This window comes from Mustela erminea, chromosome 4 (assembly GCF_009829155.1).
Source record: "Mustela erminea isolate mMusErm1 chromosome 4, mMusErm1.Pri, whole genome shotgun sequence".
Classification (NCBI taxonomy): Eukaryota; Metazoa; Chordata; class Mammalia; order Carnivora; family Mustelidae; genus Mustela; species Mustela erminea.
In genome coordinates, this window is record NC_045617.1 from 71,411,034 (window position 1) to 71,436,901 (window position 25,868).

The following is a 25,868-nucleotide window of genomic DNA, read 5'->3' on the forward strand; positions in this document are numbered from 1 at the left end:
AGTAAGAAAACCAATATCTAATTTCCTGACAACAGTCCAAGTGTAATGTCAGAAAAGATGATAAACGTTAGAACATTCTTTAATAGTTCAGGTCAACTGACACAGTTAGCAGTGTCCCAAATGCTTACCATTTGGAATGGCTGACAGCTTCCCCAAAGTGTCATTCAAAGCTCTCAGGAGATCCTCATTTCTAACATCTGCATTTTCTAATCTGGTTATTAAGCCATTCAGATAGTCATCATTTTCTGTGAAGGGAAAACAAAAAGAATGAAACAATTTTAATCATCTCAGAGTTTACACATCTCTGATATAGATACAAAATTTCAGATTATTTTAATATAAGTTTTACAAAATGCGGGAGAATTGATTTAATTCCTTTAATTTATTAGCATCTATCACTACATACATCTCAGACCATAATATAAAACAGGTGTTTATGAAATGACCATTTCACTCTTCAACAAGTTCAATAGCTATGTTTTCCTCTTGGTGTCTGTTATGTATCTGACTTAATTTTATGTTTTTTTATGGAGAAAAAAACTGCAAAAGAATCAATCTCTTACTGCATTTGTAATGATGCACTCTTGGCATTATTCCCATTAATGTTACTTATTTTAAAAATTTCATCACCAAAATGGATCACAGGATTAGCTTTTAAAAATCTCAAACAGATATGATTGTTAAGTAGAATCTTCCAACTATGGTAAATATCGCTTTAATACATAGTTGAAAATGAATGAAAAAACTTCAGTGCATTTCTGATAAAATGTTTTTTTGTTATATATAGAGAACAATATTTTAGAAATTGCTCTCAAATAGGCTTTTCAGAGGTTTTTTTTTCTTGATACCTTAGCATGATTTCTTTAATGTTTAAAAAAATCACCTACTGGAGATAATTCAATATTAAAAGTATAAATTTTTCAGCTGTATTCCACTAGTTTTTAACATTGCCAAAACAGATATACCTGTGACACTACATCAATGTGTATCTTCCAGAATGTTCATGAGATCTTTAATTGGAGGTACAGATATGAGAAAAAAAAGATTCTTAAGATCTTTTTCATGAAAACAAACAAGGGACACAATACATATGGTGATACAGAGACAAAAGTTTGTCAGGGTGGGATATCGCGGTGGGCGGGTGGAGAAGAACCTACGAGAGAACCCTGATGGTACTTACAGCAGGTAAAAACCAGGAACAGAACAAGCAAGGGAGTTCATGGTGGCATGAGCACCACCATGGTGGTTGGGTTCATTAAATTGCTTCTTCTGGGCAGATAGTTCTATTCTCTTATTTAAAAGAGTGACTGATTGATTGATTGATCGGTCAATCAATCAATTAACAAACGTCTAAAGCAACCAAAACTGGAGCAACTTGGTATTGTCAACACTAAGACTGTTGTTCTCGGGGGAGGAGTCAAGATGGCGGAGAAGTAGCAGGCTGAGACTACTTCAGCTACCAGGAGATCAGCTAGATAGCTTATCTAAAAATCACAAACACCTGCAAATCCATCGGTAGATTGAAGAGAAGAAGAACAGCAATTCTGGAAACAGAAAAACAACCACTTTCTGAAAGGTAGGACTGGCGGAGACGTGAATCCAAAGCGACAGGAACATAGACCCTGGGGGAGGGGCCGGCTCCCGGCAAGCGGCGGAGCAATGGAGCACAAAATCAGGACTTTTAAAAGTCTGTTCCGCTGAGGGACATTGCTCCAGAGGCTAAACCGGGGCGAAGCCCACGCGGGGTCAGCGTGCCCTTAGGTCCCGCAGGGTTACAGAAGGATCAGAGGTGTCTGAGTGTCACAGAGCTTGTGGGTATTGGAACGGGAAAGCTGGCTACAGAGACAGAGCCGACAGTAAGCTCACAGCTCGGTGTTACCTTGAACCGGTCGCAGGCTCGGTGAGCTCCGGAGTGCGGCCGGAGGTCGGGCAGATGGGAGTTGCTGGGCGCTATTCTCTGGGGGTGCACTGAGGAGTGGGGCCCCGGGCTCTTGGCTCCTCCGGGCTGGAGACCAGGAGGCCACCATTTGTGTTCCCGTCCTCTGGAACTCTACGGAAAGTGCTCAGGGAACAAAAGCTCCTGAAAGCAAACCTGAGCGGATTACTCACCCCGGCCCCTGGTAAGGGCAGTGCAACTCCGCCTGGGGCAAAGACACTTGAGAATCACTACACCAGGCCCCTCCCCCAGAAGATCAACAAGAAATCCAGCCAAGACCAAGTTCACCTACCAAGGAGTGAGGTTTCAATACCAAGGAGAGCAGCAGAATTCCAGAGGAGGAGAAAGCAAAGCACGGAACTCATGGTTTTCTCCCTGTGATTGTTTTTTAGTCTTGCAGCTATTTAATTTTTTTCTTTTTCATTTTTTGTTTTTTTTTTTCTTGCCTTCTGGTAAAATTTTTTTTTTTAACTTTACCCTTTTCTTTTTTAACATTTTTTAACTAGTTTATCTAATATATATATTTTTTCTTTTTTATATTTTTCTTTATTCGTTTTCTTTTTTTAAAATTCTTTTCTTTTCTTTTCTTTTTCTTTTTTTCTTTCTCCCTTTTTGATCCTCTTTTTATTCCCTTTCTCCCCCCTCACGATTTGGGATCTCTTCTTATTTGGTTAAAGCATATTTTCCTGGGGTTGTTGCCACCCTTTTAGTATTTTACTTGCTCCTTCATATACTCTTATCTGGATAAAATGACAAGACGGAAAAATTCACCACAAAAAAAAGAACAAGAGGCAGTACTGAAGGCTAGGGACCTAATCAATACAGACATTGGGAATATGTCACATCTAGAGTTCAGAATGACAATTCTCAAGGTTCTAGCCGGGCTCAAAAAAGGCATGGAAGATATTAGAGAAACCCTCTCGGGAGATATAAAAGCCCTTTCTGGAGAAATAAAAGAACTAAAATCTAACCAAGTTGAAATCAAAAAAGCTATTAATGAGGTGCAATAAAAAATGGAGGCTCTCACTGCTAGGATAAATGAGGCAGAAGAAAGAATTAGTGATATAGAAGACCAAATGACAGAGAATAAAGAAGCTGAGCAAAAGAGGGACAAACAACTACTGGACCATGAGGGGAGAATTCGAGAGATAAATGACACCATAAGACAAAACAACATTAGAATAATTGGGATTCCAGAAGAAGAAGAAAGAGAGAGGGGAGCAGAAGATATACTGGAGAGAATTATTGGGGAGAATTTCCCCAATATGGCAAAGGGAATGAGCATCAAAATTCAGGAGGTTCAGAGAACACCCCTCAAAATCAATAAGAATAGGCCCACACCCCGTCACCTAATAGTAAAATTTACAAGTCTCAGTGACAAAGAGAAAATCCTGAAAGCAGCCCGGGAAAAGAAGTCTGTAACATACAATGGTAAAAATATTAGATTGGCAGCTGACTTATCCACAGAGACCTGGCAGGCCAGAAAGAGCTGGCATGATATTTTCAGAGCACTAAACGAGAAAAACATGCAGCCAAGAATACTATATCCAGCTAGGCTATCATTGAAAATAGAAGGAGAGATTAAAAGCTTCCAGGACAAACAAAAACTGAAAGAATTTGCAAACACCAAACCTGCTCTACAGGAAATATTGAAAGGGGTCCTCTAAGCAAAGAGAGAGCCTTCAAGTGGTAGATCAGAAAGGAACAGAGACCATATACAGTAACAGTCACCTTACAGGCAATACAATGGCACTAAATTCATATCTCTCAATAGTTACCCTGAATGTTAATGGGTTAAATGCCCCAATCAAAAGACACAGGGTATCAGAATGGATAAAAAAACAAAACCCATCTATATGTTGCCTCCAAGAAACTCATTTTAAGCCCGAAGACACCTCCAGATTTAAAGTGAGGGGGTGGAAAAGAATTTACCATGCTAATGGACCTCAGAAGAAAGCAGGAGTGGCAATCCTTATATCAGATCAATTAGATTTTAATCCAAAGACTATAATAAGAGATGAGGAAGGACACTATATCATACTCAAAGGGTCTGCCCAAAAGACGATCTAACAATTTTAAATATCTATGCACCCAACGTGGGAGCAGCCAACTATATAAACCAATTAATAACAAAATCAAAGAAACACATCAACAATAATACAATAATAGTAGGGGACTTTAACACTCCCCTCACTGAAATGGACAGATCATCCAAGCAAAAGATCAGCAAGGAAATAAAGGCCTTAAACGACACACTGGACCAGATGGACATCACAGATATATTCAGAACTTTTCATCCCAAAGCAACAGAATACACATTCTTCTCTAGTGCACATGGAACATTCTCCAGAATAGATCACAACCTCGGTCCTACATCAGGACTCAACCGGTATCAAAAGATTGGGATCATTCCCTGCATATTTTCAGACCACAATGCTCTAAAGCTAGAACTCAACCACAAAAGGAAGTTTGGAAAGAACCCAAATACATGAAGACTAAACAGCATCCTTCTAAAGAATGAATGGGTCAACCGGGAAATTAAAGAAGAATTGAAAAAAATCATGGAAACAAATGATAATGAAAATACAACGGTTCAAAATCTGTGGGACACAACAAAGGCAGTCCTGAGAGGAAAATATATAGTGGTACAAGGCTTTCTCAAGAAACAAGAAAGGTCTCAGGTACACAACCTAACCCTACACCTAAAGGAGCTGGAGAAAGAACAAGAAAGAAACCCTAAGCCCAGCAGGAGAAGAGAAATCATAAAGATCAGAGCAGAAATCAATGAAATAGAAACCAAAAAGACAAATAGAGCTAATCAACGAAACTAGGAGCTGGTTCTTTGAAAGAATTAATAAAATTGATAAACCCCTGGCCAGACTTATCAAAAAGAAAAGAGAAAGGACCCAAATAAATAAAATCATGAATGAAAGAGGAGAGATCACAACTAACACCAAAGAAATACAAACTATTATAAGAACATACTATGAGCAACTCTACGCCAACAAATTTGACAATCTGGAAGAAATGGATGCATTCCTAGAAACATATAAACTACCACAACTGAACCAGGAAGAAATAGAAAGCCTGAACAGACCCATAACCAGTAAGGAGATTGAAACAGTCATTAAAAATCTCCAAACAAACAAAAGCCCAGGGCCAGATGGCTTCCCGGGGGAATTCTACCAAACATTTAAAGAAGAACTAATTCCTATTCTCCTGAAACTGTTCCAAAAAATAGAAATGGAAGGTAAACTTCCAAACTCATTTTATGAGGCCAGCATCACCTTGATCCCAAAACCAGACAAGGATCCCATCAAAAAAGAGAGCTATAGACCAATATCCTTGATGAACACAGATGCGAAAATACTCAACAAAATACTAGTCAATAGGATTCAACAGTACATTAAAAGGATTATTCACCACGACCAAGTGGGATTTATTCCAGGGCTGCAAGGTTGGTTCAACATCCGCAAATCAGTCAATGTGATACAACACATCAATAAAACAAAGAACAAGAATCATATGATACTCTCAATAGATGCTGAAAAAGCATTTGACAAAGTAAAGCATCCCTTCCTGATCAAAACTCTTCAAAGTGTAGGGATAGAGGACACATACCTCAATATCATCAAAGCCATCTATGAAAAACCCACCGCAAATATCATTCTCAATGGAGAAAAACTGAAAACTTTTCCGCTAAGGTCAGGAACACGGCAGGGATGTCCATTATCACCACTGCTATTCAACATAGTACTAAAGGTCCTAGCCTCAGCAATCAGACAGCAAAAGGAAATTAAAGGCATCCAAATCGGCAAAGAAGAAGTCAAATTATCACTCTGCGCAGATGATATGATACTATATGTGGAAAACCCAAAAGACTCCACTCCAAAACTGCTAGAACTTATACAGGAATTCAGTAAAGTGTCAGGATATAAAATCAATGCACAGAAATCAGTTGCATTTCTCTACAACAACAACAAGACAGAAGAAAGAGAAATTAAGGAGTCAATCCCATTTACAATTGCACCCAAAACCATAAGATACCTAGGAATAAACCTAACCAAAGAGGCACAGAATCTATACTCAGAAAACTATAAAGTACTCATGAAAGAAATTGAGGAAGACACAAGGAAACGGAAAAATGTTCCATGCTCCTGGATTGGAAGAATAAATATTGTGAAAATGTCTATGCTACCTAAAGCAATCTACACATTTAATGCAATTCCTATCAAAGTACCATCCATCTTTTTCAAAGAAATGGAACAAATAATTCTAAAATTTATATGGAACCAGAAAAGACCTCGAATAGCCAAAGGGATATTGAAAAAGAAAGCCAAAGTTGGTGGATTCACAATTCCGGATTTCAAGCTCTATTACAAAGCTGTCATCATCAAGACAGCATGGTATTGGCACAAAAACAGACACATAGATCAATGGAACAGAATAGAGAGCCCAGAAATAGACCCTCAACTCTACAGTCAACTAATCTTCGACAAAGCAGGAAAGACTGTCTAATGGAGAAAAGAGCCTCTTCAATAAATGGTGCTGGGAAAATTGGACAGCCACATGCAGAAAAATGAAATTGGACCATTTCCTTACACCACACACAAAAATAGACTCAAAATGGATGAAGGACCTCAATGTGTGAAAGGAATCCATCAAAATCCTTGAGGAGAACACAGGCAGCAACCTCTTCGACCTCAGCTGCAGCAACATCTTCCTAGGAATAACGCCAAAGGTAAGGGAAGCAAGGGCAAAAATGAACTATTGGGATTTCATCAAGATCAAAAGCTTTTGCACAGCAAAGGAAACAATTAACAAAATCAAAAGACAACTGACAGAATGGGAGAAGATATTTGCAAACGACATATCAGATAAAGGACTAGTGTCTAGAATCTATAAAGAACTTAGCAAACTCAACACCCAAAGAACAAATAATCCAATCAAGAAATGGGCAGAGCACATGAACAGACATTTCTGCAAAGAAGACATCCAGATGGCCAACAGACACATGAAAAAGTGCTCCATATCACTCGGCATCAGGGAAATACAAATCAAAACCACAATGAGATATCACCTCACACCAGTCAGAATGACTAAAATCATCAAGTCAGGAAATGACAGATGCTGGCGAGGATGCGGAGAAAGGGGAACCCTCCTACACTGTTGGTGGGAATGCAAGCTGGTGCAGCCACTCTGGAAAACAGCATGGAGGTTCCTCAAAATGTTGAAAATAGAACTGCCCTATGACCCAGCAATTGCACTACTGGGTATTTACCCTAAAGATACAAACGTAGTGATCCAAAGGGGCACGTGCACCCGAATGTTTATAGTAGCAATGTCCACAATAGCCAAACTATGGAAAGAACCTAGGTGTCCAGCAACAGATGAATGGATCAAGAAGATGTGGTATATATACACAATGGAATACTATGCAGCCATCAAAAGAAATGAAATCTTGCCATTTGCGACAACATGGATGGAACTAGAGCGTATCATGCTTAGTGAAATAAGTCAAGCAGAGAAAGACAACTATCATATGATCTCCCTGATATGAGGAAGTGGTGATGCAACATGGGGGCTTAAGTGGGTAGGAGAAGAATCAATGAAACAAGATGGGATTGGGAGGGAGACAAACCATAAGTGACTCTTAATCTTACAAAACAAACTGAGGGTTGCTGGGGGGATGGGGGGTTGGGAGAAGAGGGTGGGATTATGGACATTGGGGAGGGTATGTGCTTTGGTGAGTGCTGTGAAGTGTGTAAACCTGGTGATTCACAGACCTGTACCCCTGGGGATAAAAATATATGCTTATAAAAAAATAAAAATTAAAAAAAAAAAAAGACTGTTGTTCTCATCACTTTCCTGGTACCCAGCTTGGGCAGCAGGAGAGACTAGGTCTCACACAACAGAGCCAGAGTGGTCTCAATTTGCTTGTCCGCATATTCCCCCAGAGGCAGCACACCTGGCTTCTCAGGGGAACTGAGCAGACCACTGTCAGCTAGAGAAGCATCCCTGCCTTTATCAGCCTTCATCCAGAAAGAATAGCAAAGGGAAAGGAAGAAGGATGAAGGATCTTAGCTATCAGTATTCTGGATGTGAAAAAGAGGACTGAACATATTAATTAATGACCCACTTCATTTCATAGAAGGCTTTTATAGGCAGACAGATTAAAGCACTGTTAAACAAGAGTAATGTAAGCACACACTACAGTTTAACACATCTGCCTTTAAGCTCCAAGCCAAAGACCTGACATCATTGAAAAACAAAGCATAAAATAACCTAGCAAAGCATGGTTCAAAAACATCAATATGTCCATTTCAGTCACTAAGATGTTATTATTTTCAGTTCTAAGTGCCTCAAAATATATTTTCCAAGTAATTAGATTTTTTCCTCTGTCAATCATGATTCATCTTTCTTTTAATACTTCTGTTATTCTCAGTGTTTGTACTAAAATAAAATCTTTGGATAGGTTATTGAAAGTCTACTTTCAGAGGGAAAGCCAGTCTGATTATGACTGTGATCGCTATATGAATTCCTTGAGAATAAAGGGCTGTTCTTTTGATATTACCTTGGACGTCTTCATCAATTAAGGAAAGGGAACAGTACAAATTTTATTTCTTAGCTTCTTGATTGGATTTGATTTTTTAAATAATGAAGCATTCAAACTGGTCTGGCAAGCAAGATCTTCGTGTACAGTGAAAAAAACATTAATTTAAAGGGCATCACTTGGTTTATATTATTTCATGCATTCAAATTGCAAATACTGGCTGAACAGTCAGGCTAATTATTCAGAGGAAAGATTGATCCGAAGAACATTGTTGCTTCTGTCTTTCAAATTCCAAAGCAGTAATTTTGATCCTCTGCTTTCTGTACTTGGAGGTCAGAATGTGAATATTTTGCCCACACTCGATTTCTAGGTTTCACCTATTAGATTTGGATTCCTTCTTGATGAATCCTCTCCCACACTGTGATGATTTTTTTCTCAAGTAGTTTCTGGAATTTCACAAAGCCAAATCTCAACACTTCATAGCTTTGTCAATAGAATTAGGTGAATAGAAGGCGTGTACAGAAACCTACCGTGGATTTCAAAATGGAAAACTTGGGAAATTATTGCAATGAATAGCTCAAAAAAGCAGCCCTCCAAACTCGGCTTTAAATGAAAAGAGATACGAGGCCCAGTGTATCTATAGCTGACATGTAAGGGAGACGGCATTTGGCCTAGTTTGAACTGTAACATGACCAAAGAAACAGAATTATTAATAGTTAAAGAACATCCAACCTGATCCTTTAGTTGTAAATTTTGGAGAACAAGAGAAGGATCCGATTTATAATTCATAGCAACATTTTATAGGATTTCCTCTCACTTCTTCAGCTCTCATACCTAGTAGCTGTAGTTAAGACATTCTCTTTAACTTCTCTCCAGGTATCACACCCACCAAATTTTAAAAGCTACACATACACACTTTTTCCACTTTGGTTCTCCCTTTCCCATCCTGTCCTCACATATTAGAACACAAATGTCAATGGGTTCGGCAGATACAGAGCTCGTACAGCTGAGAGTAAGAAGCAGCACAGTAAGGGCCGTCTGTGAACATTCCTGGCGGTATCAGTTCCTCTTGTTTCCCATGCATTGACTGTGCAGGATAGACATACTCAAACTGAAACTCACCAAGGTTGTAAGTCACTGCTACTCAGAGCACATATTTACTCATTTACCATGCCATGCTGATTATGAATTACAGTTCAGTTAAATCAGAACTGGTAACTTTGAACTATGTTATGTAATATCTCAAAATAAAGCTGTTGTGCCACTTCTTTCATCATCAATAATGTCTTCTTGTACAAAATTCTTGTCGTTAAAACTGTGGTGTGGTGCAACGGACTCCTCGTAAGACTCAGAGGTGGAAAACGAGGTGGGTTCACATGCCATTTCTTTCCCTTTTTACATGTGTAAAATAAAGATAGTGCCTCCCTTCATATGACTGATAGGAGAAACAAATTGTGGATGTATGAGAAAGTGCTGGATTTACAACAGGCAGTAAACGGTAACAAAATAATTCACACTGGCTTGAGGATTGCGCTGCTGTATTTCAATGATGCTGAAACAGGTTTCAACTAAATATAAGAATGCTTCTTACAGATTTTAATGAAACATTCTCTTTGACTACTGAAACTCATCTAGGGATGCCTGGGTGGTTCAGTTGGTTAAGGGTCTGCTTTCAGCTCAGGTCATGATCTCGGGGTCCTGGGATCGAGCCTTGCGTTGGGCTCCTTGCTCAGTGGGGAGACCGTTTCTCCCTCTGCCGACTGCTCCCCCTCGTTGTGCTCTCTCTCACTATCTCTGTCTCTCAAATAAATAAATAAATAAATAAATAAATAAATAAATAAATAAATAATATCTTTAAAAAATGAAACTCATCTAGTTAAGTTCTTCAAATGTAATTTTTATTTTTTGTTTAGGCACAAAACAAATACCTTGAAAGAATCTCTCATTCACAAGGGTGAAATTGATAGAAAGGCTGTTAAATGGGTCTGGTTAAATGGAATCTCCTGCCAAATTGCGATTCAGATAATATTTTGCAGTGAACTCCTTGAATACTGTGACATTTGTCCTATTATGAATTAATACTCTGATGGAATCTTTACCACTTCGGATTTGCTTCTTACCAAAAAATGAAGGAATATCCTCTGTTTAGGATTTCTTTGTAAAAGAAGAATTTAATCCACATAACTTCCATTTGTTACAAATATATTTCGTGTTTTGTTGTTGAGGCACCTTCTGAACTAGAGAACAGATTAAACTCTGCAGCATTTCTCTGTGTAGTTCTGAAGCAGAAGGTTTGAAATAGGCAAAGGATTGGCATGAAGTCACATAAAGTATCTTGATTGTGACCTTCTTGATAATGAGAGATTTCGGCTACACTTGGTTATTCAACCACTTATTCATTTACCAATCTTGTGTTAGGATCATGACCATCACTGTGCTACCTTCTGGACTATGGCTGAAGCCCAGTGGTTTTGCCCAGCAGAGGGTAAAAGCATTAGCTTTGTAGCCAGACTAATGTGGGTTAGTGTTGGTCCCACTATACAAATGTGGTGCATTCAGATTCTTGGTGTTTCTTCAAAGCAAATGATTTTGTTTGAGACATGCGAGGTGGCCAAACTTAAATTATGTAATATGTGTTTACTTTACACAATTTTCAATTTTATTGTATTATATTATATATTGTCATTTTTGGATAGTTTAAGAACATAAGAGGTACAATTTCCCTCAAGTCACTTTATCACAAATTTTCACCCACCTATGTAGTCCTTTACCTGCTTAATATTTCCAGATTTTTAAATTTCCAAAGAGTCTGTCCCCTAAGTCAACCCCACAACCCAGGGCAGGAACCTGGGACCTTGCTGAAGGAAGGAGTGCTGCTTAAGGAAGGAAGCCAGGCAAAAGTGAGGACTGGATTCTGTCCCCAGCGTCCCGTCAATTGACTTGAAGAGACTGCTATGCCCAGTTTTGCCACTTTTTTGTATTCCTAGCCTTATTTCATGACTTTGCTCCCAAGCTTCCCTTTCTCCCGTTGCTGTCACAAGTTTGGGATGTGTCCTATCTCTCACTGACTTTTCTGCCCAGACACATGTACTAGAGTGGCGGTGCATGGGAATGTCTGAGATCACTTAGTCAGCAGGTTTATAGGGAGGCATGTTTCTGAGAAACCTTGTCCTGATCCCAAATGGCCAAATTTAGTCTTGTTCCTCGTGGGGACAGTGCTTGAGAGGCTCTCAGTAACCATCAACTGCCACTGAATATACTCTTCCTTCCTCTAGAGAGTCGCTCATAGTGAGAAGTCTGAGGAGAGGAGGGAGAGGGGGCTTCTCTGGGGCAGGATCTCCAAAGACTTAAGACACCAGAATAGAGGGGAATCCTCTCCTCAACAAATGTAACGAGAAACCAAAATGGACAGACATTGAAACCCACTTATGGTTCCACTAGGATAAGCTCTGAAGCCTGACTGTGGGTCTGTAGACTCATTGTGCTTTGGCCAGCAAGGTATTCTAAAAGAACTTGACAAGTACTGTCTGGTCCAATAGTTCCTACCTTTGTATGTTTGCCACTACTTTGTCACTTTCCATTTTAACTCCTAAACCAACTCCAGTCTGGTTTTATTATTTTCATTTTCTTGATTCACACTCCAAAGGAGGTAGTACAGTTCTGTGTGAGGAATCAGCAATATCTGTGGGGAAAGATTCTTTTGTTCTCCAGACTACGGTCAGCTTGGAGATCCAAGCTTGATTTCATCCATTTAGTCCAACATTATTTCTTGTCCATGAAATAGATTTTGTCTTTCACATGCCTATCTTCATAAAGGCTGATTCTGGCAAACGGTAGTATGTGAAGTCAAAAGGAGTCTATCTTTAATAATGAAAGAAGGCTTTGGGCAAAATTTAACTCTTGCATCATACTTTAACATTGAAGTATTCCTGTTTATTTATTTATTTTTCTAATCTAAAATAACAATAGAATCTTACCAGGTTAATCAATGCTACTGTATTAACAACATTCATAAGGCAGAATCTTTCTCATACACTTGTCTGGACTGAATGATCGAGTGTTTAGAATACCCCAGTATAGAAAAAAAGCACTGATTAATTTGATAAAAGATAATATGTGGAATAATTTTGGTATCGTTCTTCGTGCTGGACTGTACCTCATGTCATGCAATTCACTGAGTCGATGTCTTCAGGTTTAGAAACTGATCTTACTATTTATTAGAAGTGTCATCCAGTTTATAGAAACATTATCTATTTGTTCCTAAGTGAAATTGCAGGGTCATAGGGAATTGAATGATTTCACTTATTGGGGTGAAGATAGAAATTAGGGCTAAATTGAGAAGTAAATAATATTGAGAAGTTATTCTATATAAAGATGTAAAACTGTAAAATCTTAGTATTCTCAGGTTTCTAATATACCAACCTCTGCTTCATTCCTTGCCTTGTACACATTCCATGAGAACCCCAACTGGCTGTTTGACTGACAAGCTCTCTTGTCAATGGCAAAGGAGCATTAATTCACCTGCTGGTATTAATTCATCTTCTAATTCTCTTGATCATCAATTTGTCCCAAGTTCCATATCCATCAAGGAAATGATTTTTACCTCCATAGACATTCAATCAGTGCAATGTAGACTGGTTTCAAATTTCAACAGCATACAAGGGTGAATTGACTTTTAACAAATGTATGCTCAAAAATTAAAAAGCAAAACAAATTGCTCCTGGCAAGTTCAGACTCCCTCAAGGCAAGGACAGTATAAAACTGGCAGGGAGCAGCACTAAGTCATTCATGACTAAAGCTTGAACTCACCAGATTATACTGAATTGCACCAAATAACAAATTAGAAATATGGAGGGAAGACTGGCCTCACCATTTTTATTCCTTCTAACTCCAGGCACCAAAGAAAGGGAAATGACTAAATCTCTATTTTAATAGCTGCTGTCAAGAGTTTTGCTCTGTAGGGCCTATTTCAGCAGATCCTGGTGGTAATATATGGCATTTCCCTGATTAACAGCCATTTTATAACTTGTGTAATTGGCCACAAATCAGGGGAATGTCATAATGTAGCAAGAAAACATTGCCATCTCCGTCAGAGCCTTGGCTTGGATTTTTGGAGAAATTATTACTTGAGTAGTTTGTGGGTTTTCATTACTTCAAATAATGTACTACCTGAAGTACAAAAAAAGACATTTAAACTAATGAACGTTTCTGTCTCCTAACCCTTTCCACTAGGACTGTCTTTAGATTTCTTTTTTTCTTGGGGAAAAAAAAAATCTCTGAAAATGGAATTCTTTCTCCATTTTTATAATGCCAGTATTTTTGGGGAAACAGAGTTGAGGGCAGAGCAAGGAGTGAGATGAGTTGACTCAGGCCTTCACCTCGGGTATAAAATTTAAAGGGGCACTGAAATAATAATCAAAAATATTTTAATGCAGTATTTAAAAAAAATTAAAGTACATTAAAAAAAGATCAATGATGAACAAAATAGTAAACTTTTAAATAAAACAGGACTAACCCTGTGCTTGTACAACCTAACCTCACTCACCTCACCTTAATCCTTCCTAGCTCTGGGCAAAGATACCAGATGGGAAGAAGTGGCCCCAAAGTAATGGGATCAACTCAACTTGCCCAGGAGGAAGATAGGTTTTGACTCTACAGTGACTCTTCAGTTTAGAATAAGAGCAAGCTCCTGCACAAAATTGTGTACACAAGGGTTTTTTTTTTTTTTCTTTTTTCCTCCTGTGACACACAGTCCAAAGCATTTTACTATCCAAATACCATCACATGGACAACGGTAGTAGTAATTTCCCATCAGCTTCTATTAGAGACCACAGATAAAGCATGACAAATATAAATGTTTATAAAACTTCTTTTCTTTCTGAAGTTAGTAAAGACCCATATCATTCCATTCTTCTCAAAAATACTCTTCTTGCCTGATTTGAGCCAGTCCCTGTGAAATTAGACCCTAGAAAAACAAAGCTAAAAAGAAGACCATGGGCGCCTGGGTGGCTAGTGGGTTAAAGCCTCTGCTTTTGGCTCAGGTCATGATCCCAGTGTCCTGGGATCTAGAGCATCAGGTTCTCTGCTTTGCAGGGAGCCTGCTTCCCTTCCTCTCTCTGCCTCCTTGTGATCTCTGTCTGTCAAATAAATAAATAAAATCTTAAAAAAAAAAAAAAAAAGAAGAAGAAGACTGTGTATCTGTCCTCCAGAAGATGGAATCTAAGTACAGGCTTGCAGTTGGACAAGTCTGTGAGAAAGGCAGGCAGTGAGAAAGGGCATGTAGTTCAGATGCGGTGTCGAGGTTCCTGGAGAAGATGACATCTGAGCTTAACCTTGAAGGTCTGCTAAAAGGTAATTATATCAAAAAGAATGAAAGATGAAGAGGCATTCCAAAGAGAAGGGTTAACACTCTGAAATATGGAGGCTTGGAATAGTAGTAGTATGTTTTGGAAGGACCATGAATATTTTAGGAAGTTTGGGGAGATGGATGCAAACCAGAAAATGGTAAGGAGTGAAGCTGCAGAGAGAAACAGGAGATATTTGAATGAAATAATAAATATAATAACACCTAGAGAGCAGCTATAGTGAGTAATACATTTTTAATGTAAAACCTGTAATGGATTAGAGTAGATATTTTATGCACTTTGATGATTGAATTAGGAAGAAAATACAAGAAAAATGTATTTAAAAACTGTGAAAACTTTTCAGAAAATGTGACCACTAACAAATTGAAAATTTCATAAGGACATTTATACTATATCTGCCTAATTCATTACTTTGTGACTGTCATTTCTGAAGCCAAAACAAGTGGGGTTTGGTACCCTTAAAAACTCATTATACTTTAATTTAAAGTCACTGTACTTTAGCTATAAGAGAAATGATGTTATATAAATTAGGTCTAAAAATTATGAAATATTACCCAATGCAAAATGAGATGGGATGACAAAATGTCATAAAACTGGTGAAATAGTTTACTTGCATTAAATCCCAATAATAAAAAGCATCATAAAAACCCTAGTGAAATGATTCCAATTTTCCAATAGTGTAATAAAATATCCTACCAAATAGAATGACAATCAGTTATGAAAATAATAACAAAGTGAGGTGACACTAACCTTTTACGGCATTTGCCAACTTCTTGGCTTCATTAAGGACCCCAAAGCTTTTCTGAAGAGAGCCTTTGGCACCTTCCCTTAGTGAACCTTGAGGACCTGTTGCCTGTGGACGGAAAAAGAAGTGTCACATATCAAAACCCACAGAATTATGGAGCAGATATATCTGGTGGGCAGCTGGTGTAAAGAGCTTACCTTCAGGAAAGCATTCTGGGCTACAGACGTAGCTATAAATTATCAGCACATACTGGTGACTAAGTCAGGAGACTGTTTATTGGGAAAGAAGAAGAACTAGAACAGAAACCTTAGGAATCTCAACGTTTAAGGAGCAGGTAGAGAAAGAGGCACTGGCAAGATAACTGAGACTCTAGAGGGCAAGGAGAATGCAGGAAAGCTTGATATCATGGAAGCCAAGAGATACAGAAGTGGCTCAAAGCATGATGACTGGCAGTGTTGCAAAGACAGAGTTGGTCCGTATTGAATGCTGGAGAACGGTCAAGCAAATTAAGAACTGAACACATCTACTGACTTTATCCCTAAGCACATTTTACTTGAGTTGTGTGATAAGTAGAGGAACAGTTACTGTCCTCTTCCAATGAGGAAGAACATCGCTCCTTTTGAAAACATGTCTCCAAGTATGGAGGCAAATAACAACCTCAGAGCTACAATCATCTCCTAGCAAAGGTGCATCTGTTGGGGTTTGGATTAAAAAAGGTGACACAAAGATAGAAGAATGATATGGGAAAGGGATCATTTAACTTAATGTCCCGTGATCCATTTTAATAGTGTTTGCTTTCCAGCAATCATCACATAATACATTGATACCAAGAGATAAATCAAATAGGATCTTATGTGTTAAGTTTAAATTGGAAAAATTATTTCAGGTGCAAGAAGAGCTAGAGAATGCTAAACCTACTGTTCAAGTTATAAAGCTGAATTCAGGTTATCCCAGACATAACTCTCCAAATGACACCTGCAAAGCCTCTGTCACATTATTTTTTATCAGTCACATTATTTGTGCATTAAACTAGGAAAGATCATAAAATCTGTGACTGTTGTGGTGAAATTTACTTTCAGGTGTTATAGTAACAGCTCTACTGTTCACAGAACAGATTGATTATGTAATATTAAGATATCTACAAAAGGACATATTGGAAACATCTACATAAATAAAAAGGGACATTGTGCATATATAGCTAGCATTTGCAAAAAAAGCTGACTACCCTGGAAAATCATTCTATGGAAAATGAACAGTTTCTTCAACTGAGAACAAGAAATTTTTATTCCTACAGTTTCCTTTGGAAATTAGATATACTAACAACACAAAGTGTCATTTGCGGGGGAAGAATATCAGTATAAGTGGCACAAATGCAGTGTACCTTATTAAAAACAAACAAACAAACAAACAAACAAGCCTTAGTTATCTACTCAGGTTCTAGCTGTTCCAAATCTAAACACCATTCTTGCTCTCTTGGTTACAGGTTTTCTGGATCAAAACCAATCAGAGGAAGGAAGTTACAAAGACAGAAGGGCAAAGGTCTCTAAATAGGCGCTTGAAAACAGCAGAAGTGATAGCTGACAATCTTACAATGAGGAAGGAGAAGCAATCAGGTGAGAAAAAATTGTAAAGCTCAGGAGTCCAGATCAATTTGGATAGGGGTCAAGTAGATTTCAGTAGATGCCAATGTTATTGCAGTAAAATAATTAATGTTGGTATTGATGATCCTGAGTCACTACAGTGATACGGGTCACTCAGAGCACCAGGTGAAATTAGGCAAAGATGGGCAAGGAAGGAAGGGAGGGAGGGAAGGAAGAAAGAAAAACAGCTTTTCCCACAGCCTTGAGATGTGAATGTCTTTCTATAAGAATATAAACTGGCAAGCATTTAACAACCACAATTTTAAAGCTAATCTTGGATATGCAAAGTGAGTCATGGGGGTAAAGGAGGGAGAGAAAGTTGATTTGATGCAAGGAAAAAAATAATCAAATGAAGTGAGGGGAAAAGAGGAAAAAGGGTCCGACAACATGGAAAGAGGCTGAAGTCTGATGCAGGGAAATTGCGGCACTATGGACAATGGTGGCCAATATTAATTTTTTTATCTGCCTTTTTACACTTTCCAACAGTTTTATTGAGGTATAAGTAAGCTTCACATATTTAAAATTTATAATTTGGTAAGTTTTGACATATAGACACCCATGAAACCATCAAGACAATCAAGATCGAGGAACTCTTCATTTCTTTTTAATTTCTCCCTTCCACCCTGCCTTGTATCTCTACGCAAACACTGCTCCTCTTTCCATCAATATTAATTTGCATTTTAGAAAATCTTATATAAATGGGCTCATCTAGTTCTCTTTTTTGTCTGTTTTTTTTTTTTCCACTCAGCATAATTATTTCAACCTTTGTCCACATTGTGCTTGTTATCAATATGTGGTCCTTTTTAAATTAAATGGATATGTCCCAATCTACTCATTCACCTCTTGATGGACATTTGGGTCATCTCCAGCACTGACCATTTGAAACTGAGTTGAAGGTGTATGTATGTATAAATCTTTAGATAAACATATGCCTTCATTTTCTACTGGAGTGAACACCTAGAAGTGGAGTGGCTAGATGATATAGTAGTATGTTTACGTTTTTTAAGAAACTACCAACTTGTTTTCTAAATTATTTGTGCTACTTTCAATTGTCCCCAAGAGTGTAGGGGAATTATGTTTTCCTACATTCTTGTAGTACTTGATGTAGTCAGTCTTTTAAAATTTATACTTGCTAATAGGTGTGTGTAACATTTTGGTTTTAATTTGCAGTTTCTTTGTGACAATCTTGAGCACCTCTTCATGTGCTTATTTTCCATCTGTTTAAATCTTTTGCCCAATTTTTATTTGTTTGTGGTTACTAAATTTTAAAAGGTATTTGTGCATAATTTGGATACAAATCCTTTATCAGACATGTAATTTGCAAATACATTCCCCTAGTTTGTAGCTTATCTTAATAAATGGTTAGATTTGATCTGTAATGATTTTGTCAAGAATTTTCACATCTCCGAGAGATATTGATCTATAATTTTCTTTCATAATATCTTCCATTTGTATTAGAGTGATACAGGCCTCATAGAATGATAGAATGAGGTGGGACATATTTTCTTCTCTTCAATTCTCTGAAGAATTTATTACTTCTTTCTTAAATGTTTCATGGAATTCACCAGTGAAATTGACTGGGGCTGAATGTGTGTGTGTTTGTGTGTGTGTATACACAAAGGATTTTTAAGCACAAATTCAATTCTTTAATGGGCATTCAAGTTATTTTTTTGTGAGTTTTGGTATTTGGAAATTTTCAAAGGCTGTCCATTTCATTCAAATTGTTGAATTTCTGGCATAAAGTCATTAATAATTCTCTACCTTTTAAAATTCTTTATTGTATACAGAAATTGTACTGCTTTTACCTCTTTTATTCCTGATACTGGATACTGGATATTGACTTTTTTCTGATTAGTCTGATTACCAACTTATTGATCTTCCATTGGACCTTGGCACCTTTATACTACAACATGAATAACCCCTAACTGAAGTCCATCTCCTGACAGACTTCCTGCTTCTAATTTCCCATCTTTTTGCATTTATGAATGTCCTCTCTTTTGCTCCCAAGCATCTAGTCTTTCCTACTTTTCAGGAAGTCAGTGATTTCTTCCTGGATTTTTTTTTTAAGATTTTATTTATTAATACGACAGGCAGAGATCTCAAGTAGGTGGAGAGGCAGGCAGAGAGAAAGAGGTGGAATCAGGCTCCCCGCAGAGCAGAGAGCCTGATGTGGGGCTTGATCCCAGGACCCTGGGATCATGATGAGCCGAAGGCAGAGGCCCCAACCCACTGAGCCACCCAGGTGCCCCTCTTCCTGGATTTTTGTTCAACCATTTCTTGCTCGGGTAAAGAAAGGAAAGGCAAGGATGCAAGAAAATTTTTCTTAAAATTTATTTATTATTTATTTGAGAGAGAGAAAGCCAGAGAGCACAAGTTGTGGGAGGGGCAAAGGGAGAGGGAGAGATTCCTCTAGCAGACTCCCCACCAAGCGTGGAGTCTGACATGGGACTTGATCCCCGGACCCTGAGATCACGACCCAAGTTGAAATCAAGAGTTGGATGCTCAACAGACTGAGCCACACAGTGCCCTAAGGAGGCAGGAAATTTTGATGCGTGGAGAACAGAACAAGTATTTCAGTTGTAAAGGACTGTACAGTTTATGAAGGGCAGTATGAAGAACTAAGGCTATTATGTAGGTTAGAGTCAATTTCTGGAAAACTTGAATGTCAGGCTAAAAACACTGGGCAATATAAAATATGGAACCATTGAAAGCTTCTGAGTAAGACTGTATGGACAGCGCTTTAGTCCAGGAAGATGAATGGGCAGGTGTGTGGGAGAAAAAGGAGATACTCATTATACTATTATAATCGTATAAGCTAGAAAAAAGAGAGTTGTCATTTCAGGCGAGGGCAGTGGAAATGAGAGGTTTGCGTTCAAGGGATGTGGAGGAATAGACAGTTTTCAGTGTTCCAAGAGGCATCCAAAATATTGAAGTATAGGGCTGATGACATATAACTGTCAGTCATAAACAGTATATCCACAACCCAGGTTTAAAAGACCAGCCTTTCATATGATAACAGAATGAAAACTACTAACACGTTATGGATGAATGGAACTGTTTCAACTCATTGGAATTTGCAGAGTTCCTTTCCAGCTTTGCTTAGTGAGTCACCGAAGCACATCAACAATATCAGGACAGGTGATGAAGCAGCACTTTCCAAGCTAATTATACTTCATACATATTCATAAGCATCGCATCTGAGTTTCTGAGCTGTGTCTATGGCATATGTGAAATATAAATGAGGTTCTTAGAGTTGCAAGATATGTTGTTTCTTGCTTTTTAGAAACTGTATTTTTATAAATAATAAGTTCTTTCTGTGTATATATAAATTATGTAAAAATGTTTATGAAAATATATCATACACAATAAAATATTATACATAGGCTGCTGTAGGTTTTTATTAATTATTTATAGAAAATATGATATAATTTAAGATATTTTTAGAGAAGGAAAGATACAGAAAAAAATGAAATGATAAAGTCTACAAAGATTTTACAGAGGGCTGGGCATTTAATTAGCTTTTAGTACATGTTAGACTCACCTTTCTACTATTTGCTATATATTCACAGTAAATCTTGTTAAAGTATGTCACTGATGAATAGATGAAGGAATTGATTGATTTAGCCAACAAAAGTTTTTAGCTGTCTTAAGCACCAAAGTAAGCTCTGATTATCCAAAGATGGAGATAGTCTGCCTTCCCCACTGAACTGTGAAGAACAGACAAAACAATCCCACGGAATGGGAGAAGATATTTGCAAGTGACAGTACAGACAAAGGGCTGATATCCAAGATCTATAAAGAACTCCTCAAACTCAACACCCCAAAAATATAATCGTGTCAAAAAATGGGCAGAAGACATGAACAGACATTTCTCCAATGAAGACATACAAATGGCTAGCAGACACATGAAAAAATGTTCATCATCATTAGCCATCCGGGAAATTCAAATCAAAACCACACTGAGATATCACCTTATACTGGTTAGAATGGCGAAGATTAACAAGTCAGGAAACAACAAATGTTAGAGAGGATGTGGAGAAAGGGGAACCCTCTTACACTGTTGGTGGGAATGCAAGTTGGTGCAGCCATTTTGGAAAACAGTGTGGAGATTCCTCAAAAAATAAAAAGTAGGGCTCCCCTATGACCCTGCAATAGCACTACTGGGAATTTACCCCAAAGACACAGATGTAGTGAAAAGAAGGGGCACATGCACCCCAGTGTTCACAGCAGCAATGTCCACAATAGCCAAACTGTGGAAAGAGCCAAAATGCCCTTCAACAGACAAATGGATAAAGAAGATGTGGTCTATATATACAATGGAATATTACTCAGCCATCAGAAAGGATGAATACCCAGCTTTTGTATCAACATGGACGGGACTGGAAGAGATTATGTTAAGTGAAATAAGTCAAGCAGAGAGAGTCAATTATCATACGGTTTCACTTGTGGAACATAAGGAATAACATGGAGGACATTAGGAGAAGGATAGGAAAAGTGAAGTGGGGAGATCAGAGGGGAGATGAACTGTGAGAGCCTGTGGACTCTGAGAAACAAACTGAGGGTTTTAGAGGGGAAGGAGATGGGGGAATGGGTGATTCTGGTGAATTAAGAAAGGCATGTATTGCATGGAGCACTGGGTGTGCTGCATAAACAATGAATCTTGGAACACTGAAAAAAAAATTAAATTAAAAAAAAAAAAAGAAGAAATTGGTTGCTACCATAATGGAGCATGGAAATATGACAGTGTTTTATTGTCAGAGGAAGATCTATTAGGAGAAGAAGATGTGAAATGAGACCTGAAGTTAAGCTTATCAGGATGGTCTACCTGTTTCCCAGTGATTTATTATATAAAAAAGCAAATTTAAAAGCTATTGTTTAGGGGCACCCAGGTGGCCCAGTTGGTCAAATGTCTGCCTTTGGCTCAAGTCTTGATCCCAGGGTCCTGGGATCAAGTCCTGCATCAGGACTTCCTGCTCTGTAGGGAGCCTACATCTTCACTCCCTCTCCCTCTGTCTGCTGCTCCCCCTGCTTGTGTGCCCTGTCAAATAAATAAATAAAATCTTAAAAAAAAAGGCATTACAGAACTTATTGTTTATATTACCTTCTTTTTTTTTTTTTTAAAGATTTTATTTATTTATTTGACAGAGAGAAATCACAAGTAGATGGAGAGGCAGGCAGAGAGAGAGAGAGGGAAGCAGGCTCTCCGCTGAGCAGAGAGCCCGATGCGGGACTCGATCCCAGGACTCTGAGATCATGACCTGAGCCGAAGGCAGCGGCTTAACCCACTGAGCCACCCAGGCGCCCTATATTACCTTCTATATTATACTTTTATTACTTTTCTAAATGGTCCTCAAATAACTAGTTTATCAGAGACAGAATTTCTGAATTCATTTGAAAGACTGGGCTCTAAGGACAGATGTAGAATATTTCTTTTTGCTTTTGTTTTTATTTGTTAGATATGTAATTGAAAATTTATCAGCATGGTTTATGACTTATTCCATTGTTCCCTCTTTACGAAATAATTTATTTTAAAAGATAAGTCCTGCATATCTCTAAAGGAGATACTGTGCAAAGATATTACATAAGCTAAAAGATTTTAAGTTTAAATATTTTTTTAATAAAGAAAATGGTTCAGAATGTGCAGGGACACATATAGGGGCTGGTGATTAGATGTAATGTGTTTGTATGAGGTGTTTATCAGAAGAAATTTATATTCAGGTATGTGAGACTGTTGTTAAAAATCAGGGAGAAATTTCTTACTCTCATAAAACGAATTTTCAGAAGAAATGGTGGAATCTAATCCTATACACATTGTAAAAGATGTAATTTTTGAGAATACTGAAAAAATGTACATGTGATAATAATTAGATACAATTATATGTTAAGCTACAAAACAGTTATGTAAAAATTATCCATTTGCAAAAAAGCTGTTTGCACAGGAAAAAGTTCGTGCAGATAAACAATATTATAAAAGTGAAAATTTCTGTTTGGTGGGCTTATGCACATTTTATATTTTCTCCTTTTGTTTGTATTTTCCACTTTTCTGTAACAGCTAAGAACTGCTTTTGTGACAATTTAAAAATCATTATTTTAAAATAAGGAAATCACTATTCATTGATTTTAAAGCTATTTTAATAGGACCTATATTTTTAAAATACTACAGGATATTAAAATGAAATAGTAAATAAAAAGCGAGGAACAAACAACCCAGGGAGATGGCCTTGGTCCAAAATCTGTGGAAAGGCTGTAGATCCTGACACACTCTGTAGTTCGCACACTGTGCCCTAAGATGGGAACGAGATTAGATGAATCTCTGCAGAAGTCTGACAGCCAGTGAGCATACAGAGGAGACTGGGATGAAATAGGAATCCTCAAAATTTCAAGTTTAGAATTTGTGATTAGGAAATTTCAGCTTGATGAGAACACTGAGTAGGACAATCAAGAGAGAATTTAAAAATATATGACTAAGTGAGAATAGATTTTCACCAGTTACAGCCTGACAGTCACTGCCCCAGCACCTGTGGGTACCACTAGCCTACTGCAAGGAGGCAGGAAGTGAACAAGCTGATGGGGGCAGAATGAGCAGAAAGTAGAAGAAATCTTGATTTGGAGTCAAGGCAATAGAGAAGCATCTATGGAGTTGGAGAACATGCTCAGAGGACCTAATTTTTTTTTTTCCAGTTAATGTCCAAAGTCCAATCCAGCATGGCCATTTTACCTCTTGATAACTGCACTTATAGGTGGAAATCCTAAAAGGTGAGTCTGAGAGCACAACTGTCTTGAATGAAAATAATTCTCACATACGTTGCCTCATAGCATCCCCCCAAAGGAGTTGCCATGTTTTGGACTGATGATACAAACCCTTTGATTTTTAACATTTTATGCCCTAAATTTTTAATATGTCTAAAGCTGGGTCATAAAACAGAAGTTTGTTTTTTTGTTTCTAATCTATTTTTTTTAAATTATCGACTCCAATGAGCATATCATATACATAGAGAATCACTAAAATCAGGGTAGCTTAATGAATACTCATTTTACATACTGACTCAATAGTTTTCTAGGTGACTTTGATTCTCACTGACTTTTTCGTATTTGCTATTGTGTGAATCACTCAGTTGTTAGATAAGTTGCTGAACTGCTGATGGAGAAAATATGTTCACCAATCTTATCGGCAGATTTAATTGTCATACAATTACGAGCTTATGTTATTTTCCCATTAATACTACATGGATATAAAATTTAAATTCCAATTATTGTAGGTATATTTTTAAAAGATTTTATTTATTCATTTGACAGAGAGATAGGACCAGAGAGAGACCAGGGGAATGGCAGAGGCAGAGGGAGAAGAAGACTCCCTGCTGAGCAGGGAACCTGACATGAGGCTCTATCCCAGAACCCTGGGATCATGACCAGAGCCAAAGGAAGACACTTAACCGACTGAGTCACCCAGGCACCCCCAATGATTGTAGGTATTAATAAGAAGTTAAAATGACTATGTGAATGACTTGAAAACAGTGGCTGATACAATAAAATACAAAATCACAAAAAAATGTGATTTAAAGTGTATGACTTGACTAACACCACATTTTATTGAGCCTTTGGAATGCAATATGTACTCTGCTAATATTTGCACAGTCCTTTATGGAGAAAATAAAAACTAAAAAATGACCTCGCAACTATTCTTTATGTATTTTAGTTCATCCAATTATACAAAGCAAATACTAAATAAGACAGACTGAAGAGAAGATATGACCACATTTCTAAACAAATACTCATTAGAAATCCCTTAATGTTTAATCATACTATTGCAAGATTCATAGTGTTTACCCTTATGATTTATACACCAATAGCAATAATGTCAAGGAATCTTGCTACTATAAGGACTCAAAAACTAATAAATAAGAAGAAATTATTAGGAATAATATTAATAATATTAAAGGACAGAATAATAGTAGGAAAGAAAGTAAAACGTTTAATAAAGGAAAATAAATTATCTAGGTAAAAGTCAATGCATTATTTTTACTATCATAACAAATGAAAACATGTAATGATTATTGCTAGTTTGTGGACAGGTAAGAATTATAATTATCTCTGGCTACTCTGTGTGTTGTGTTTTGTAATGCTATTTACACCTTAAGTACATTAAATATATGGTAACAATTTTTAAAAATTTAAAGAGAAAATGTAAAATGTGGCTAAGTAGCTCATAAGTGGCTAAGTAGCTTATAAGTACCATAAGTAGGTCAATGAGGAGTAAGCAATGATCTTACATATTTGGAGATAAAATATTAAATCACATGAAAGGATTTGGGCTCTATGGACTATATTTACCATAAGAATCAAGTCAGGGGGTGGGTCAGAATAGATCCTACAAAGCACTCAATTTGAAGGCAGATCTTCTAATTCCCCAATTGTATCCTGCTATCTTTTTCCCCAGCCTTATTGAGAAATTCTAGCACACCAGTAGAACCTAATTCCAACCCATTAAAAAAAGTCCCACATGACATGTACATTCAAACAGATATTCAGACATTATCTCAAACTAAATAGGGAAAGAAAGTAATTTTATTTTTCCTTTGCAATAGTCTCCTCTCTTCAACTTTCCTACATCTCGTGACCATACCAATAT

At 37.5% G+C, this 25,868-nt stretch overlaps 1 protein-coding gene across 5 annotated transcripts in view; it reads right to left on the bottom strand.

The window, feature by feature from the left end:
• LOC116588466 (laminin subunit alpha-2) overlaps window positions 1–25,868 on the bottom strand; it is a 640,912-nt gene that overhangs the window by 85,326 nt on the left and 529,718 nt on the right. For all 5 annotated transcript variants that reach the window (XM_032339558.1, XM_032339559.1, XM_032339557.1 and 2 more), the window contains 2 exons: window positions 15,605–15,707; window positions 129–245 (listed from right to left, as the gene is read on the bottom strand). In XM_032339558.1, coding sequence (XP_032195449.1) covers window positions 129–245; window positions 15,605–15,707 — 220 coding nt within the window. The remainder of the gene's footprint in view (window positions 1–128; window positions 246–15,604; window positions 15,708–25,868) is intronic.